Source organism: Monodon monoceros, unplaced genomic scaffold (assembly GCF_005190385.1).
Source record: "Monodon monoceros isolate NGI ecotype Baffin Bay Population unplaced genomic scaffold, NGI_Narwhal_1 Super_Scaffold_21, whole genome shotgun sequence".
NCBI classification, from domain to species: Eukaryota; Metazoa; Chordata; class Mammalia; order Artiodactyla; family Monodontidae; genus Monodon; species Monodon monoceros.
Window position 1 is genome coordinate 71,863,388 of NW_021703778.1, and position 15,074 is coordinate 71,878,461.

The 15,074-nt window shown below is 52.7% G+C and overlaps 1 protein-coding gene across 5 annotated transcripts in view; it reads left to right on the plus strand.

Annotated features, from left to right (window-relative positions):
- Positions 1–15,074, plus strand: part of PAQR5 (progestin and adipoQ receptor family member 5) — an 88,520-nt gene that overhangs the window by 57,591 nt on the left and 15,855 nt on the right. For all 5 annotated transcript variants that reach the window (XM_029236674.1, XM_029236678.1, XM_029236677.1 and 2 more), the window contains 3 exons: positions 5,094–5,221; positions 7,903–8,108; positions 12,467–12,593. In XM_029236674.1, the coding sequence (XP_029092507.1) occupies positions 5,094–5,221; positions 7,903–8,108; positions 12,467–12,593 (461 nt within the window). The remainder of the gene's footprint in view (positions 1–5,093; positions 5,222–7,902; positions 8,109–12,466; positions 12,594–15,074) is intronic.

Sequence of the window (15,074 nt, forward strand, 5' to 3'; positions counted from 1 at the left end):
CTTTTCATGCCTTTGTCTTTGGGTTCATCTTAACATACCTAAAGGGCACCTCCTCTTCTGTGATGAACTACAGATTCTGGACAGGGAGGTGACAGCACGATGCTGAGGCAGGAGCCTGGGCTGGGAAGCCGGAGATAGCTGCAGAGTCAGCATGTGCTGGGAGTGTGTTGGAAATGCAGACTCACCTCAACCCCACCGAACTGCAGTAAGATCCCTAGGTGATCTGCGGACACCTGCAGAAGAAAGTTGGAGAGGCGCGGGCTTAGAGACTTTGCCCCCCAACCTCACCACTTGCACTTTGTATTAGCTCGAGCTGCCGTAAAAAGTACCACAGACGGGGTGGCTTAAACAACAGAAATTTATTTTCTCATAGTTCTGGAGGCTGGAAGTCCGAGATCAAGGTGCCGGCAGGGTTGGCTTCTTCTGAGGCTTCTCCTCAGCTTGCAGAGGGCCACCTTCTTGCTGTGTCCTCACATGGTCATCCCTCTGTGCACGCACATCCCTGGTGTCTCCCTCTGTGTCCAAATTTCCTTTTCTCGTGAGGGACACCAGTTAGATTAGATTAAGTGTCTTGTTTTGACTTAGTCACCTCTTTAAAGACTATCTCCAAGTACAGTTATATTCAGAAGTGCTGGAGTTAGGGCTCCAACATATAAATTTTGTGGGAGATGCAATTCAGAACGATGACACCACTTTAAAGAAGAAGCAACTAAGGTTCAGAGAAGTGTGTGACGGTCCACAATCACACTGCAGGCTGAGAGGTGAGAGCTTCATCTCCGACAAGCCCTCTGGAGTGGCAGGGAGGGTAGTGTGAGAGACCAGGACACGGAGTCTGATGTCTCAGCTTTGCTCCCACTACTTCTGTGATCTTCGATAAATGCCTTAACATCCACAGACCTTAGTTTCCTTTTCTGTGAAATGGGGACAGTAAAAGGCTGTCCCTCACGAGGCCGTGAGGATTCAGTGAGATCTAGATGGGAAATGCAGATTACCACGCCAAGGCCGGTGGCCTGCTGACCCCGCTCTGACAGCCTCTGTGCTTTGCCTGCCATCAAAATCCTCTCTTATTTACTGCTAGCCAGAATGCCTGATTATTTTCCCCAGGTGATTTGCAGTGTAATAGCTGGAAAAACCAAGGGTTTAAAATGGTCACAGTGGAATTTCAGGCATCAGCTGGCAGGGGCACAGGGCTGTTCTTGAAAGCCGAGTTCGTGACAGGCAGTAAGAGAAAAACCCGCTGGCGTGCCCTTGCCCTTCCACCTGGCTGCCTGGGGGTTCTCGCTCCTAAATTATAGGCCACACGCAATTTGATTTCGTTTCATTCTAAATTGCCCAGCCTGCAACCTGGGAGGAAATCAATTCTGCTGTGCAAATATGCCAGCGCCTGCCAACTTTGGGCCGCTTACAAATGAGGCCCAGCTACGGAGTATTAAGGCAATGACCACAATTTGCCTTTGGGGGTCAAACTAGGCACGATCGCAAAATTGTTTTCAAGTGTTTTGCTGTTCAGATTTTATGTAGCGTGCATCCTGTAAGGATCTATTCTATGCAAAGTGCTTTGCTAAGGCTGGAGCCGGACAATGGAGAGAACGTGTCTCCCTTCCTGTGCTTGGAGGGGCTCAGAGGCAGAATCACTCTTCTGAGACAGAGGGGCTCCCTTTCTTTTATCCATCCTTTATCCATCTGTCATTTTTTTTTTTTTGGAGGGACTGCTTAAAATCCTACCCCCATGTCTGGCGTCAGGATAGCCGGTCAGAGGGAAGCAGTTTCTTTTAATCTGCGCCCAACCCTGGCCTTGGTGGTAAGGCATTCTCCCCAGGTCTGGGGCTAGATTCTTCAGTGTGGTCAAGTTGTCTAGTTTGTGGACTTCCCAGCTCCTCTGTTCCCCTCTGGCTTTTGACTCTATCAGCATCCTCTCTTGCCTCCCAGAACGCAGGGTCCAAAGAGAGAAAGACAGTAGTCATATCCTGAGTCACCGTGGACAAAATGTGGGAGACTCCCCCCTGCTCTGGGTCCCGTCCATCCACCGTCCAGCTGTGGCTGTCACTGCATCTGAGCTGTCCTGCAGCCCCGCCCTGCTTCCTCCCTGTGTGTCACCCTCACATGCCCAGGGCTCTGTAGGCCCCTTGTCGTAAGATCTCCTGCTATACGGGATCTGCTGAATTTATTCACATGAAGCAGTGAATAATTAATAACAATCGCTCCTTTCTGGAGTCCTTGCATTTTAACAAGAGGCCAATGCTTTAATAAAAAAAAAAAAAAGAGGGCTTCCCTGGTGGCACAGTGGTTGAGAATCCGCCTGCCAATGCAGGGGACGCAGGTTCGAGCCCTGGTCCGGGAAGATCCCATATACTGCGGAGCAGCTAAGCCCGTGCGCCACAACTACTGAGCCTGCGCTCTAGAGCCTGCGAGCCACAACTACTGAAGCCCACTTGCCTCAACTACTGAGTCCGCGCGCCTAGAGCCCATGCTCCGCAATGAGAAGCCTGCGCACTGCAACGAAGAGTAGCCCCCGCTCACCAAAACTAGAGAAAGCCCGCGCGCAGCAGCAAAGACCCAACACAGACAAAAATAAATAAATAAATTTATAAAAAAAATTTTTTTTAAGGAAGAAAGCAATAAACATAACAGGTAGAATGATAGGCCTATAATTTCTGCTGGAGGGCCTTATGCGTGCCTGCCAAGCACACGCCATCGTCCTCGCTTGAATCAAAGGCTGAAGGCCATCAGCCCGTTTGCCGCCTTGTCAGCAACCCTGGTGGGTGGGCAGCTGCAAGCCGAGATGCCTGCTGCCCATTAGAGAAGCTTGCCCACTGAAAACCGGGGGTGTCAGCAGAAATGCACAGTGAATCAAAAACTGGAACAAATCGCTTTAATTAGCTAAAACCCAAACCTAATTCAAACAGTATTTCTTCACCGGACCATGAACCAACTTCATTCTCCGCCTGTCCCTAGTTGACTAGTTTCACCCAGAATTGAACCAAGATGGGAATGTGCTCACCGTCTGGTGAGCAAACGCCCCCCATTTCATAGGTGTGGACACTGAGCCCTGAGAGTTGTGGCCCAGCTCAAGGTCATAGGGCACCTAATGGGCCCAGATTTGACTCTTTACTCTGATATCCCCTTACTAATTGCTCCACTATTCCAAGAGACCTGTTGACTCAGAACCTCAAGAGATAGTCCAAGTTATGCCATACATTGTGTATTCTTTTAAAAAATTTTTAAAAAATTTTTGGCTGCGTTTGGTCTTTGTTGCTGTGCACGGGCTTTCTCTAGTTGTGTTGAGCAGGGGCTACTCTTCCTTGCGGTGCACAGGCTTCTCATTGCACTGGCTTGTCTTTGTTGCGGAGCACAGGCTCTAGGCGTGCAGGCTTCAATAGTTGTGGCTTGCGGGCTCAGTAGTCGTGGCTCACGGGCTCTAGAGCGCAGGCTCAGTAGTTGTGGCGCACAGGTTTAGTTGCTCCGCGGCATGGGGGATCTTCCCAGACCAGGGCTTGAACCCGTGTCCCCTGCATTGGCAGGCAGATTCTTAACCACTGTGCCACCAGGGAAGTCCCTACATTGTCTATTCTTGTGGTTTTTGTTTTGCTTTTGATTATTTATTATTTTTTAAACCATTTTTAAAAATTGAAGTATAGTTAATTTACAATGTTGTGTTAGTTTCAGGTGTACAGCAAAGTGATTCAGTTATTATCATATATATTCTTTTTCGGATTCTTTTCCATTATAGGTCATTACACATATTGTGTATTTTTGAATCAAGATCCTCTCTTAAATTAAGAAGTTGGTAACCCAAATGGGAAATGGGTGGTTAGGTAGGAATTCTCCCAGCCTTCCATTCCTCCCACAGCCCTAGAAAATCAGAGGGAAACCTTTAAAATTGATTGTGATTCAATTTACATTACGATTACTAATATTGTCATTGTCATTATTTGCCTCAGTTAATCTACTCATTTTTACTTACCTCTCAAAGTTATAACAACATTCGGCTAAGTCAGTGGTTCTTAACTGGGGGAGATTTTGCCCCCAGGGACATTGGCAATTTCGGGAGACATTTTTGGTTGTCACATTACTGCTAAACAATGCCTAGGACAGCTCCACCCCCAGCACAAAGAATTGTCTGGCCCCAAATGTCAACAGGGTGGAGATTGAGAAACCCTGATCTGATCAACACGAAAGAGGGAGAAAATCTCCTGCAAATCCTGCTAGTTCAACAAATAAAACTCTTTCCTTTTCTGTGTTTCTCCCAGTCTCCACCCCACTATGTGTACTTAAAATTTCTATACTTCTATCATCATGGCAGGAATACAGCTGACATCCCACTTTTTTTCACGTAATATCGCATCCTGAGCTTTTGTCCCTCATGCCTCGTTGTCTCCATAATTACCCTTTTTAATGGATGTGATGCAGTCCTCCAAGCAGGCTGACATCCCCTTTTTTACCTGACCCGTCCAAGTTCTCATCCGGGATGGTTACTGAGAGCCTTGCCAGGCGGGCTGTGTGGGGTGGGGAGCTTGCGTGGGCCCTGCTGTGACCAGCCTTCTCCTCCACCTGCAGTGCAGGCTGATGCCATCATAGTTTTCGTCGTCACCAGGCCTTTATGAAGCACCTTGGTGAATACATCCTGGCCCCGGCGGGGAGGGATCTTCTGCAGAGGTCATCCCACCAGCCCCTGACATCCAAGGCTTGTTGGCTCGAACAGGCAGCATATATGTCAACCAACCACGACAGCATCCGAAGACTGGGCTGTAGGCCCCAGGCACAGGGTGCCAAAGCAGATTCTTAGGCAATATTCATGACAGGAGTAAGTGCATCTGGAATGCAAAGACAGGCTGGATTCCCAAAGGGAGTCAGGGCCTTGAATCCTCTCCTCCCCCTGACTGCAGGCTTCTGGAAGGACATGGGAGTGTAGAAGCGATGGGAGGGAGGCAGGAGCAGCTTGACAGGTGAAGGACTCGGGGTCAAGTGTTCCAGGCTCCAGTGTACAAGTGCACAGCCTGGGAGAAAACTAGAGACTACCGGAGATGTTCCTCCTGAGACCTTCCCGCCACCCTCTCGTCTCACCTCGGCGCCCCTTTCTCTTCCCCCTGCAGGTGTTCCATGAGCAGGGCATCCTCTTCGGCTACCGACATCCACAGAGTTCCGCCACGGCCTGTCTCCTCAGCCTTTTCCAAATGACCAATGAGACCCTCAACATCTGGACGCACTTGCTGCCCTTCTGGTACCTCCCAGCCCCCTTGGCCAGCTGCTCATTCAGAGCCTGGGGACTGGGGCTTCTTTAAGCACAGCTGGGGTGGAGAGAGCTGAGATTCCGTGATGGGATTTGGGGGACTCCCCCGTGGTGCTGGGAGGCGTGGCGGTCTGCTGCTGGGGTGAGCTCTAGGACCCAGATTGTGGTAGGATTGGAGGGGCTCCTGGAAGCTCCCCGGTCTTTCCCTGCTCCCCTGCTTCGGGGCCTGATTTGAGAGGATTGTCTTATTCGGTCTTGGAGGCTCTCTGGGTCTTTTGGAAGCCCTGGCTAAAATTCCCTAGCTTCAGCAAGTCACTTAACCTCTCTGGGCTTCGCATTTTCCCACATGCCAAGCAGCTTAGTCTGCGCCTTTCCTGGGGCTGCCCTGAGGATTAGGGGATGAGGCATTGGAAAAGGCATCGGGCACAGAGCTGTGGGTGCCTGGGACCACAGCAGCTGTGAGGCATGTGGTCAGGCAGCACTGAAATGGAGCCAGCCAAGAGAACGCTCCGGCACGTGCACACACACAAAAGGGAGCTGCCAGGAAGGTGAGGAGGGACCTGGCTGAGAAAGGTGGGGACCGAAGACCAGCTTCACATACCTGGTGCCTGTGCATAGCGAGTGAAGGGTGGAGATGGGGTCATAGTATACGAGAGCTGGAAGGACCATGGGAGTCATGCGGGCCACCAGCCGACTCAGACCACCGCTGGCTGACACAGATGCGGCCCAGAGAAAGGAGTGACTTGCTTATATCCCCTGGCAAGTTCTGGCACGGGTTGGTCTCTGGACTCCCCCTCCCAATCATATTGAGAAGCCAAGAGAGTAGGAAGGACCCCAGGGTGTGCTGCAGGCAGAGAGGGGCCTGAGGACGGGGGCCTGCCTGGCCAGCAGTTAGAGACAGACCCAGGGCAAAAGGCAGGGGAAGTCTGCTTGGTGCCAGAAACGTTGCCAGTGGAGAAGAGGGAGAGCTCAGGCTTGGGGTGGGATAGGACCACCCGTAAAGAAGCCCTAGTGCCTGCAGACTGGTCCGGGTGGCAGCAAGATCTGCTCACGGAGGCTGCTCGTTGTTTTAAATTTAAGTCAACTGGACGCACTTGCTGGCCTTCTGGTACCTCCCAGAAGGGTAAAAAGTCTAAATGATAATAAATTATAACATTGCAGAAGGGAGTAGAGTCGGCGTCTTCCCCCGGCCCCTCTTCGTCCTCTCTGGAGCCGCCGGGGTGACCTGCTGCTCGTGCATCCTCCCAGAACGCTTTTCTAGAGACTCGAGCATCTGTGACATGTGTGTACACCCAGCACCTGGTTCTTTCCTCCCTTGCTTTTCCCTCAGAGATCTCTTGTCTGACCCTCACAGAAGCCTCTCCAGCTTTTGAGCGGTGTCCCATTTTCTGGATGAACCACAGGTGACTTAGGCTATTTTGAAGTTTGTGTCAACCACACAGTGCCAGCCTGACCATCCCTGTTTGCGGGGCTTGAGTTGCTGTGCGCAGATCCCGTTGTAGCTGTTTTACAGCTGAGACGTGCTGGCAGGGGCCGCCCCACCGGGCATGATGCCCCTGTACTGCCAGGCCTTGAGAGCACAACACAGAGCAGCAAGGAGGGCTTGGGAGAGCCGGAGAAAGATGCCCCAGGGAAGCGGGACTTGGGAGTAATCTCGAGATGATAAAAGGGTACATTCTGAAAAATAGCAGATAGCTTAAGCTTGATTTCTGCTGGGACAGGAGGGAAGAGATCACAAATGTAGCCAGAGAAGTTAGCGATGCTCTTGGGGTTCCTGCGTGAAAAGCTTTTAGTCCCTTCCCTGGGAGAGTTTGTGGGCAAGGGGCCTGGCTCTCTAGTAGAGGTTTGTGGAAGTGGGCAGCTCTATAAGCAAGAAACCCACGCATGGGTTATAGGTTAGGCAGATCTGACACAGAACTGTGCAGTGTCTCCATGTAGAGAAGGGTCTGGAGGCCTAGGCTTAGCCGAGACTCAGCTGTGGGACCAGGCCCCTCAGAAAAGAGATGGTGAGATTAGTGGAGGAATAGCATGGAAGAGGGGGGAGAAAATCGTCCTGTTGTCTTCCAGACTTTCCAGACCCCACAGAGGAGATTGCTCCTCTTTGAGGTGCCCTCCTGCAAGGGGAACTTGGACCAACCACAGGGATGACGACAAGGCCGAATTTGGATCCCATGAGGAATGGTTGAATGCACCGAGGTTTTTTAATGTGAAGCTCAGAGAGGTGTGAGGGATTATGAAGACAGCCTTGAGATATTTGATGGGTTTGTTTTCTGTTGCACTGATGGGGAGACCTAGGGCTAATCCAATGGAGAGAGATTCCAGGGAGACAGATGGAGGCTCAATGAAACTTTGCAACACTCAGAGCTGCCTCAAGAGATGGTGAGCTCCCCATCCCTGGAAGCATGCAAGCTGAAGCTGGAGAGTCACCTGGGCAAGATGCTGTAAAAGGGATCTGTCACCACACGCAGGGGGAGGGGACTGGACCATTGCCCATCCTGCATATTTCCAACCAAAAAGGACCCCACTCACCCTTCCTTGCTCATGGCATGTCACCAAAGCGAGACCATGTAGGAGCCGGTCATCCCAGGGAAATGGAAGGCAGACGACGGTCGGCTTAGGACTATAAGAGGGGCCCCTGTCTCGGAGGTTGAGGGTGTCCCCCTGTGTTCCAGGTTCTTCATGTGGAGGTTTGTGAGCACCCTGCGTGTGACGGACGTCCTGAATGACAGCTACTCCTGGCCTCTGCTCGTGTACATGGGCGCCAGCTGTGTGTACCCCCTCGCATCCAGCTGTGCACACACCTTCAGCTCCATGTCCAGGAACGCCCGGCACATCTGTTACTTCCTGGACTACGGCGCCGTCAACCTCTTCAGCCTGGGTACGTCAGGCGCTGCTCTTGTCTCCTCTTCCCTGGGACTGAACCACCTGCATCTTCCCCTGGGAGCTGGGGTCACCATGAGGCTCTGGTGGGCTTCTGGAAGAGTCACTGCAATGCCAGTGCCCCTGCCCGGGTGCCTGATGAGTGTTTTATAAGAAACTTGTCCAAAGGCCTTCTGGCAAATATTTAACAACTGGCTCTCTGTGGACAAGAGTCCCGGTCCGTGGTGTTGGCAGGTTTGCTGTGGTGTAAATACTCCTGCCACGGCCGGCTTCAAGCCGACAACATCACTGAACACAGGGCTGGGGAGAGATGCATGGCAGGTCCCCATTACGTAGCAATTCCTCTGTACAGATACAGCGGATGCATTGACTGAACAGTTGTTACTCTTGTTAATATGATGGATAGCATTGTAAGTTTATGTCATTCAATTTTTTTTTTATAAATTTTATGTATCTATGTATGTATGTATGTATTGGCTGCGTCAGGTCTTCCTTGCTGTGTGCAGGCTTTCTCTACTTGCGGCGAGCGGGGGTTACTCTTCGTTGTGGTGCACAGGCTTCTCATTGCAGTGGCTTCTTTTGTAGTGGAGCACACGCTCCAGGCGTGCGGGCTTCAGTAGCTGTGGCATGTGGGCTCAGTAGTTGTGGCCCGTGGGCTCTAGAGCGCAGGCTCAGTAGTTGTGGCGCACGGGCTTAGTTGCTCTGCGGCATGTGGGATCTTCCCGGACCAGGGCTCGAACCCGCGTCCCCTGCATTGGCAGGTGGATTCTCAACCGCTGCGCCATCAGGGAAGCCGTGTCATTCAATTTTTAATGATGGCTGTGTTTAACAATTGGCTTGCGAGTTCTCTGACGCTAACGATCTGCTGTCACAGGCCGGGGTGAGCCAACCCCACTCATCAGTGCTGGCCTCTGTTGTGCCCCGCAGAGAAGGGGGTGGTCACAGACCCCATCGGTCTGGAGGCTTGTAGGGGTTAGAGCTGCAGGGATAGAGTGAGGGGAGGTGGGAGGTTGACACCCTCTCCTCCTGTCTCCTCTCCTCTCCCCCAGTTGTGGGCATCCCAGCTCTAGCCGCTTCCTCCCACCTGGTCCTGCTCCAGGTGTGAAAGCAAAGTCACCATCTTCCCTTTGCCCAAGAGGGTGTGTGAGGAACCTACCTCCAACCTGTTCTCCCGCCCCTCTCCCTCTATCTTCACTAGTAACACACACGTGCATACATACACACCAACATACATACATAGACAAACATAGACACACACGCACACACACACACACGAGTCTCTACATGCTCACCAGTCCTCAGTGCTCTGCTGCCCAGTCCCCACTGTTCACTAAAACTCTGGTTGCCGAGGCCCCAGCCTCCTCCTGGCTCACAGGATCCACGCAGGCCCCGTGGGCTCTCTCTCCAGCCTTTGATGCAGGGGCACCCCTGTGCTCCTCAAACCTCCCCCGCTTCCTCTGGCCCCTGTTACATCACTCCCTCCTAGTTTTCCTCCCACCCATTCACATGCTCATCCTGCTTGGCCAGTTCCCCTTCCTCCATCCCCCCATGGGTGCGCAAGCTGGGAGTCCATTCTGGGGCCTCTGCTCTTCCGTGGTCAGGCTCCCTGGGAGATCTCTGCCCCCACACCATCCCCCAACACCTCTGGGGGACACTTCCAAACCCCATCTCTAGTAAACTGCTCACCCAAGCTCCACTCCACATCCAGCCCTGGGACCGAGACTGTCTACATCCTCCCTGCCCCAGCCCTTGCATCTACTCCCCTTCGAGTCAGAAATCTATGAATAATCAAGTTCCCCCTGCCTCTCACTCGCCACCCATCCCACTTCACCATCCTGTCTAATCGGTTGGCAAACTCAGTTGAGTTTCTCCTACATACTTTTCAAATCGGCCGTGCCCCCATTGGCTTGACTCAGTCCCTCACACCTCTCCCCTGGGCTTCACCCAGCTGCCCTGTGGGGTTTCCTCCAGGCCTTCTGACCATGGCACTCCTCCCACTTAAACTTTTCCAAGTTCCCGGTTACCTGGGATGAAGTCCAAACTCCTTAACCTGGCAGCTTCCATCACCCTCGATCGCCTGCCCCAGACTCATTTATGATAAGGGCAAGCGTTTCGGAGTTATCACGGCAGGCTCCATGCCGAGCACCCGACCCACATCCCACATCACCAAGGGGTGGCATAACGCGGGGCTTAGCGGCCTAACTGCACCACCCCTTAATACTTATATGCTCTTAGGCAAGATACAGTTGGCCTAGTATGTTCCTCATGGGAGTGTTATAAAGATTAAATGGGTTTTGTAAATGAAGCGTGTCGGACAGTGCCTGACACTTAGTAAGCAACAGAAGGTAGCGATTACCACGATTGCCTAGTTAACCCTGACAGCAGGCCCCTGAGGTGGGGACCATCATTATACCCACACTACAGGCGAGAACACTAAAGGTAAGTTACCCGGGTCACGCAGCTTGTAAATGGCAGAGCCAGGGCCTGGGAGCCTCAGGGCCCCTGCCTGCGGCTTCCTCCAAGTCCCCGGGCCTGGATCCACCTCCGTGGAGCTCTGTCTGATTCCTTCATTTCTGCTCCACACTGGGAACAACTCCCTGAGGACAGCCATGTGTCTTTCACATCTGGTTTTCCAGTCCGTAGCCCAGAGCCTGACATGGGGGTGTTCAGTAAACCTGGAAGGCAGGTCTAGTCAGTCGAGAGAGCCTGTGGGATCCACCTGGGACTCCCTTGTCTGCAGCCATCTCTCCTCCTCCCCGACCCCGTGGAAACCCTCAATCCCTGGAGGGTGGCGTTTGCTCAGCTTCCTCCCCGATGTGCAGCTGTTCCCCTCCCTCTTGGACCTCCCGCGCACTTTCACTAGGCTTTGACCATCTTAATCCCCTGCTCAGAAACCTTCGGTGGGCCCCCTATTGCCTGAAAGGGGACGTTCACTTTCCTCAGTCTGGCATCCCAAGGTGTCTTCTGGTCCTGCTCCCTGGAAAGCCGTCCCTGCCCTCAGGCACCCGTAAGAATCCCCCATCTTCCAAGGATGCTTCCAAGGTCAGCCGCTTGGCTGCATGCGTGCCCATCCTGAACGTCCACCTCACCCTGGAACCCGCCTGGAGGCACTCACCAGTTTCCCTTTCCACTGCGCTTTTTGGCAGGGACTGAGTCTCCTTCGCTCTTATATCACCCATGGAGCTCGGCCCCAGCCAATAGACCCAGAACAGATGCATCCTGGTCCACATGGGAGCTTCCCCATGGTATCAGGCTGAGGCAAGAATCTGTCCCCCTGGAGGCAGTTCCAGCTGAAATCTCACAGGTAGCCTGCAGGAGTGGGGAGCGTTGTACCAGGAGTAGTGATTCTTGGCCCTTTCTGCCTGTATGACCCTGGGCACATCCCTGGGCTTCACTAGATTTCACCAGTCACATGGGATCAAAGGCAGAGGTTGAACCTGCATGGCCTGAGTTCAGCCTTGAACTAGCATTCCAGGGTTCTTTGTTTTTGGATAACAGGTGTCCTTAGGCCTGATCTTAGGCTCTGGGCTGACAGGCCTGCAGCTGCCTCTCTCAAAAGGGACCTCAGCAGGTGAGGGTGTCTGGGGAGGCCATCTGGTCCAGGCTCCTGGACACATCTGTCCCCTTTGAAAAGGACAGTGATCTCCCCTGTTCTTTCAAACAAAAGCTGCAGCAGACAGGTCTCTAAAAGGGCCTTCAGTAAGCCTTCTCTCACAGACTCCAAAACCTAAAACAAAACAAAATGCTGAGATGCTAGCATCTCACGCCCAGCCTCTCAGCTGGCCAGTCCCCCAGCCCGCTGATATGACACACCTCGCCTCAGCAAGGGCCCTCCCTCATCCCACCCCCCCGCTTCCCTGCAGCCTTGATCGTTCCACAGGGGACACCCATATCATCAGGCAGGTGAGATGTGCACACTCAGAGCAAAGCTGAGCACACTGGGGTGTCATCGTGGACCATAGTTAACAGCAGGGACTGTTGCTGAACTGCCTGCGTTTGAAGCTTGGCTTTGCTGCTTTCTAGCTGTGCGCCCCTGGGAGGCTTACTAAACCTCTCTGTGCCTCCATTTCCTCATCTGTAAAATGAGGATAAGTGCAGGATTGATGTCAGAGGGTGGTTGTAAAGTTTATGTGAGTTAATGCATGTCAAGCCCTTGGAGCAGTGCTGGGCTCACAGAACATTCTCATGCTGGGGGGGTGATGCGTGATGGCATAAGCAAGGGGGGGAGCGGCAGGACTGCTCATGGTCTGTGGGGATGATGGGGGGCTCAGCCAGATGTAGGGGCATTGGTCTTCCCAAGGAGTCCGGACAGTGCTGAGTCCTGGCTTATTGCCCAAGGCTGGTTTTTCTTCCCAGGCTCGGCCATCGCCTACTCTGCCTATGTGTTCCCGGACGCGCTGGTGAACACCGTCTTCCACGACTACTACGTGGCCCTGGCTGTGCTGAACACCATCATTAGCACCGGCCTCTCCTGCTATTCCAGGTACCCGGCTGCTCTGTCTCAGATGGGATGGGGTTGGGGGCGGCACAGAGCACGCAGCTCCCTGGACTGTTGGAGGGGACAGTGGAAAAGATGCTCGGGAACCTGGGACTCAGTTCCAGATGGACTTCCAGTGGCCGGGCAGGACCAGCTTCACAGGCACACACCTGTGCAGGCGCTCAGGGCCCTGTGAGCAACAAGGCTCCACCCTTGGTTTAATTCCCTGCTGTTGTTGTTTCGAAACACTTAATGAGTTTTGAACAAGGGGGTCTCCCTACTTTCCTTCTGCCCTGGGCTCTACAAGTTATGTAGCTTGTCCTGTTGCTGAACAAGTCACCTACCCTCCTTGAACCTCAGTTTGCTCATCTATAAAATGGGGTCAAGGGAGTTCCCTGGCGGTCCAGTGGTTAGGACTTGGTGTTTTCACTGCTGTGGCCCAGGGTCAACCCCTGGTTGGGGAACTAAGATCCTGCAAGCTGTGTGGCGTGACCAAAAAAAAAAAAAAAAAAAAGTGGGGTCAACACAGCTACCTTGTGAGACGGATGTAAGGATTAATTATGGGTAATGTATCCAGAACACCTAACACAAGCCTGGCCCATAGGAGGTGCCCCATAAGTGGGCCATCTGCTAATAGGGACAGAGGGGGCCGGCTTCTTGATAGAGGCACACCTCGGAGATACTGCAGGTTCGGTTCCAGACAACCGCAATAAAGCCAACATCACAATAAGGCAAGTCACACAAACTTTTTGGTTTCCCAGTGCATATAAAAGTTATATTTACACTATAGCCTATTACGTGTGCAATAGCATTATGTCTAAAGAAACAATGTGCACACCTTTATTAAAAAATACCTTATTGGGCTTCCCTGGTGGCGCAGTGGTTGAGAGTCCGCCTGCCGATGCAGGGGACACGGGTTCGTGCCCCGGTCCGGGAAGATCCCACATGCCGCAGAGCGGCTGAGCCTGTGAGCCATGGCCGCTGAGCCTGCGCGTCCGGAGCCCGTGCTCCGCAACGGGAGAGGCCACAACAGTGAGAGGCCCGTGTACCGCAAAAAAACAAAAAAATAAAAAACTTTATTGCTAAAAATGTTATCATCTGACAACACAGTGTTGCCACAAACCTTCAATTTGCAAAAACCACAATAAAGCAAAGTGCAATAAAACAAGATATGCCTGTCTGTGTGGTGGGTGATGGATGATATTCAAATGTCCAACACATCCCCAGGGGAAGACCGGTGGCCATGAGTCATGCCCAGCTCACTGGCTCTTATTCCTTCTATTTTTTTCCTTCCACTCAAGGAAGCTCATTGGAGTATGAGTACAAGAGGCATATTTTAGGATAACTACTCTAGTTTATTCAGCTCTTGGTATAAAACTGAACTACCCGAAATTACTTGGGAAACCTCTGGAATGGTGGTGTTGGGGTAACATCCCTGTGTAGATGGTGCTGGGAGCTGGGGGCCTTTCATGGTGGGTTAGGAAGAGCGCCAAGGAAGGCTGGCGGTCACCCCTGGCCATCTGTCCCCCTACCCGCGACTCCGCTGAGCCAGTCTGAGTCTTCCAGAATAGACTGCTGCTGGCCTCATAGAATTCGTATTCCTGGCAGCCGCCACCTCTTCCCTCCCCAGGAGAAAACAGGGAGGGAGAGGTATGCTTCTGCAAATTCCCCGCAATGATTTTGGCTCCAGCTTTCTCTGGGTGACACTTTGGTTTTGTGGGATCCAGAGGTAGGCAAGTTCCCCAAACCTGACAGGTTGGTTTTCTTTAAAAACCAAAGGATAGAGCCTTAAACAGCATCGGGGATGCTTGTCCCAACTTGCCTTCCACTTACCTGTCCTGAGGCAGGTGGTGGGAAGCACAGAGCCGCTTGCCATGGGGGTGAGTCTCATTTCCAGGCTCAGTCTCAAGACTGAGCTTTGTGTTGCTTCGTCCCTGGGGTGGGAGTGGGGGGTAAACTCCCCCTTCCCTCTTCCTGGATATCAGAGCGCCCCTCCAGCTGTGAGGAGATAGGGTCTGCCCAGAGGGTAGAAAACTGAATCAGACATCATGGGGTGTTATTATTTCCTTTTCCCCCAATTCTTCAAGGGCTCTGGCGATTAAAAGCTCTTTCTGAAGCGCAACCTCTGTGCCAGGCCAGAGCTGTGAGGGCTGCCACGGGTAGGGGAGAGGAGGAGATCGGGTCCCTGCCTCAGGTGAGACAAGGTGTAACATACATAGGAAAGTAACACTGATGCTAAAACAGCCCAAGAGAGATGAAGCGTGGCCTGGAGGCACAGTGTCTGGATGTGAGGGCTCACCGACAGGCCTGGGCCAAAGACACACCTGGATCAGGTCCTTGGACGAGCCACTGTCCTGCCTGCTTAGCTTCTGCGGGGCTGTGTGGCTTTGCTGTTGCGAACTTAGGATCAGAGGGAGGCGAGCACTGCGGACGGGTGGGGCAGGTGGGCTTCATGGGTGGAAGAAACAGCCCCGCCATTCATGATCC